Raw genomic sequence first — 4,973 nt, 5'->3', positions numbered from 1 at the left:
GTTGTGAGGCCGGTTGGATGTACTGCCAAATTGTCTGAAACGCCTTTGGAGACGGCTTATGGTAGAGAAATGAACATTCAATTCACGGGCAACAGCTCTGGTGGACATTCCTGCAGTCAGCATGCCAATTGCACACTCCCTCAAAACTTGCGACATCTGTGGCATTGTGCTGTGTGATAAAACTGCAGATTTTAGAGTGGCCTTTTATTGTGGCCAGCCTAAGGCACACCTGTGTAATAATCATGCTGTCTAATCAGCATCTTGATATGCCACACCTGTGAGGTGGGATGGATTATCTTGGCAAAGGAGAAGTGCTCACTAACACAGATTTAGACAGATTTGTGAACAATATCTGAGGGAAATGGTCTTTTGTGTGTAGAGAAAATGTTTTAGATCTTTGAGATCAGCTCATGAAAACTGGGAGCAAAAACAAAAGTGCTGCGTTTATATTTTTGTTCAGTGTAGTTTAAAAGACTTGATGTTTTGTAAGAATAAACAAATATGATTATGATGATGATAAACGTTGAGTATTTCTACATTATATTCATGATATTTCCTCTCAGGCTGCACGTCCAAAATAAAGGCACCCTTCTTGAGGAAGCTGTGGCAGTGCTTGAAAACCTGGAGGATTCCACAGTGAAACTTGTGATGAACATCTTAGCTGACATCACAGAGGTAACTGTTCAACATAATCACAAATACGCTGTTTTCTTACATTTCTAAGGAGCCATATATTTCTGTTGAGAAACATGAAACTAACATACAAACAGGACATACAAAAGGTACATTAAAAATCTTTATTCTATTTTTAAATAATTTGTTTTTGCCATTTTGCGTCTTGTATAGTCTCTGTTTTCCCCTAGACGGTAGGTGTGAATGGTTGTGCAAGGGTGCATTGTTGATATATGAAAGGAGCCCAAAAGGCAACTACACTGCATGCATAAGAAAGACCTGCCTGTCTGATAGCAGAGGAACATTTGTAAAATACAGCACGTTGTATATGATCTCTGATTTTTTTTTTTTTTTTTAAAAAGCATTCATTGCAGCCATTTTTCCGACATCTTTGTGTCTACATACTGTTGTCTTTCTTAACAAAAACCAAACAGTGTCTGTCTCCAACTTTGTGTCTCTCAGAGAGTGATGGATGGCGTCTACAAGCTCATCGCTCGCAGTTACCTGAAACATCTAATACAAAGCAGCCAGAGCGAACTGAAGAAGCGCTGGAGTCCTGATTTTGGACAAAAAGTTGCTGAGGATATGAAGTGGCTACATATAACCATCTCAGACCTGGTGAGATCAACAGCCTGCTTGTTCTTATGTGCTCTATAATGACATTAACCCATTAGCAGCTGGATAAAGTCTTAATTTTACTGCTCTGTGTGTGTGCTGTGTTGTATCAGGCTCCTGGTGTTCAAGAGTGGAACCTCATGTTGCTGAAAGTCACAGAGCTGGTGGAGTGTAAGAGCACTGACACGATGAAGCTCACAGTTGGAAGTATGCAGAATGAATGTCTCACGTGGAGGTAAATTATTCTGATGACAGATGTTTGTTACACACACCTGTGTCCATTTATTCCAGTAATGTTACGCTTGTTCTGTGTGCACTAAAAGTTTATAATCAGCTGTGACATTGATGTTTTTCTTCCTCTTTCATTCAATTATAACTATTTTAACAGAGATACACTTAACTACAGGGTTACTCAGACACCAAATTTATTATATACCTTTGAAATAGTTTGGGCCCCAGAAGAAGAAGACTTAGGGTCCTGGCATTAGGTGCTACTCTTATGCCTCTTGGGGCCGTACACATGCTGCATTTTTTGCACCCTCAAACTATTAAGTGTGTTGCAGCTCAGGAAACACAGCATGGATTGAACCCAAAAGCCCAATTGGTAAACTGAATGTCCAGCATCTTCAATCAAGTCCAAAAAATCAGTAAACAGACAGCAAACAAATACAAGGTGAAAGATGGTCTTTATGAGGGTGGACTCGTGACAGAGTGAGGCTGTGTTTTTGGGCTGGACCTTTTAATAATTTGCAGCATTAGTTTTCTTACCTTTCAGTCCAGAAGTTCTGATTTCACTTAAACCCTCTCTGGACTTCTTAAACTTGATGTTTTTTTGTTTGCTGTCAGCATCTAGTGGCCATTCGTGGAACTGCATCTCACTAACTCTTGTTTCATCTGCAGTGAGGACCTGGAGCTCCTGCCCGCATTGCTCCGATGGAACAGACTTTCTGGAAGGCAGGTTAATGAGGTGCTGGAGGTCCTCCCAGGCTATGAACCCAGACCCAGAGCTACATCCTGGTACTCATGTTTTGCCAATCCGTCTCCACTATGAAGAATTAACATTCTTTGCTAGCTTGATGCTAATGGCCGAACTCACCGGGATGCCAAAGTGGCTCTGCTATTGCACGCCAGCATTCTTCCTTTGTTTGTTACACTGGAAATATCAAAAAGACTGCGGTTGTGTTGCTTTACAGCTGTCCATGGCAGTAGATTGCTCAGTGTTCCTATTGGTCAAAGTGACGGCTGTTACACACAGTGTGGGTATGCACTTTTACCACTCTGTTGTACATCTGTGGTGTAACGACACTCATAGTCGTTCACAGTCTGTCAACACCATAGACGGCCATATTGGGCTTCTTCTTCTTCTTCTTCTTCTTTTGATTTTATTGGCGGTTGGCAAACAGCTTTCAGGGGCATTACCGCCACCCACTGAACTGGAGTGTGGACTAGGTATCTAAATTATCTCTTATATTCTCTTATATCTCATATTTATGTATGTCAAACAAAACAAACAAAAGAAACAAAATTCACTTAACATCAAATAACCCAGCCTTATATTCTATTCATTAAAAAATTCATTTGCTGTTTCCAGCACTCGTCATCTGAAGATTTTCGTAATATGTTAATGATATTGACTTCCCCTCGCTTTCTTATTTCCTCCTTTAACACAGCTCTCTCTCTGTTATATATCTTTGGCAGTATAATAGAATATGGTCCACTGTTTCCTCCTCTCCACAATGTTCACACTTTCCTGTATCATGTTTTCTGATTAGAAATAAAGAAGTGTTTAACCCAGTATGCCCATTCCTTAATCTGGTCATAACTCTGTCCTCGGTCCTGTTCCGCCCGCCTGTTGCTGCACTCCCAGCTACTGGTTTATGTTTGAAAAGGTACCGTCCTTTACTCTCTTATTCCACTCATTTTGCCACCTCTTTCTGATCTGTCTCTTTATCACCCCCTTGACTTCTGATTTGCTAATATTTACATGGAGTTTATGCTCACTCCTTGAAGCTCCTTACGCTGCTCCATCTGCCCTCTCATTCCCTTCAGTCCCAATGTGTGCAGGAACCCACACAAAACTGACAGACAAGTGCATATGCTTGATTCTAAATAATGACATCATTATTTCAAATAATAAGTCTTCTCTGCATGTGGTGTTGAAATAAAATAAACTTTTTAATGCTGCTGCTGACTCTGATAGTATCAATACTCTTTGTGGCCTGCTGTCTTCTACCCACTGCAATGCAATTATTATAGCCATCATTTCACTTGTAAAGACAGATAATTCATCGGAGAGTCTCTTCCCGTATATCACATTCACCTCAAGGATGACTACTGCCACTGCTGTCCTGCCTGTCTCTGGATCTTTTGAACCATCTGTATATATGTAAATGACCATAGTATTTCTTTCTGATGTATGAATTTACACTATTAGTATTTTTCTTTTGTTTTTCCCAATCCAGGAAGCTCAGCTCTACCTCTGCCTGTGGCAGTAGCCAAGGTGGAACAGCTGGCAACACAGCAGTTGGCGAAAAACTCAAATCCAGTATTCCCATCTCCCTTGCTCTCCTCTCAACAATCCATCCAAAGCTTTTCGTTTGCTTTTTCCCATGTTCCCAGCATGGCTCAGTTGTATTTATTGTCAGATGATTATTGTGACCTTGCAAATTTGCCCAGTATGTCATCATGATTTGCTGTCTTCTTAATTCCAGTGGCATCTCCCCCATTTCCACCTGCAACGCATGTAGTTTTGAAAGCCCCACAACATACCCTCAGTGCTTGAGCCTGAATCCCGTCCAACCTTCCCAACAAAGACCTACATGCCGACTCACATGCAACACACCCATAGTCCAGCACTGATCCTATTAAACCTGTATATATAGCTTTCAAAGAAGACCTGTCAGCTCCCCCACTCTGTACCCATTAAACACCTCATGACATTTATCACCTTTTTACATTTATCACCAATTTTATCAATATGTACTTTCCAGGTGAGCCTTGAATCAAACCATACTCCTAGTAATTTGAATGAGTCCACCCTTTTCAGCTCCTTGCCATACAAATATAGTTTGACTTCTGGTTCAATTTTCTTCCTTGCAAAGAAAAGAGTATTTGTTTTCTCAACAGAAAATTTAAATCCCCATTTCAATGACCACTGCTCCACTCTTTTAATTGATTCCTGCAACTGTTTGACTACATATTTCACATTTCTCATCATCAGCAAACAGAGATCTCCCTATACTTTGGCCAATATCTTCATAAACATCATCAATCATTATTGAAAATAACAAGGGACTTATGACACTTCCTTGCGGTGTTCCATTATCCACACCATACCTTGCTGAAAATGTTTTCCCCACCCTCATCTCTATAGAACGTGCATACAAAAATTCCTTCACCCATCTGAACATTTTTTACTTCCTAATATTCATTAGCCTCCAATCAACTGTACAATACAAACTTGACTGTTAAGATTCTTCTGTTTCCGTTACTTGAACACTTTGAACTATACTTGAACTACAGCTTGTTGTATGGAACTTTGTAGCTACTTTATGGGATGTACTTGGTACTTTTGAATGTATTCATCATCATAAAATCAGGGTATAATTGTGGATTTACTCAAATTTTTACATGATTGACTTTTATATATGATGTATTCCACTGAAGCTACAGATGACACTGTTGGT

The 4,973-nt window shown here is 40.1% G+C and overlaps 1 protein-coding gene across 1 annotated transcript in view; it reads left to right on the top strand.

Moving 5' to 3' along the window:
- si:dkey-196h17.9 (uncharacterized) overlaps positions 1 to 3,465 on the top strand; it is a 47,166-nt gene extending 43,701 nt beyond the window's left edge. Inside the window, exons 10-12 of the mRNA XM_050062775.1 lie at positions 1,135 to 1,290; positions 1,401 to 1,522; positions 2,188 to 3,465. Coding sequence (XP_049918732.1) covers positions 1,135 to 1,290; positions 1,401 to 1,522; positions 2,188 to 2,338 — 429 coding nt within the window. The 3' untranslated portion in view covers positions 2,339 to 3,465. The remainder of the gene's footprint in view (positions 1 to 1,134; positions 1,291 to 1,400; positions 1,523 to 2,187) is intronic.
- Positions 3,466 to 4,973: the final 1,508 nt, after the last annotated feature.

The sequence above is a fragment of the Epinephelus moara genome, chromosome 14, assembly GCF_006386435.1.
Source record: "Epinephelus moara isolate mb chromosome 14, YSFRI_EMoa_1.0, whole genome shotgun sequence".
NCBI lineage: Eukaryota > Metazoa > Chordata > Actinopteri > Perciformes > Serranidae > Epinephelus > Epinephelus moara.
This window is presented reverse-complemented; position numbering and strand designations above follow the sequence as displayed.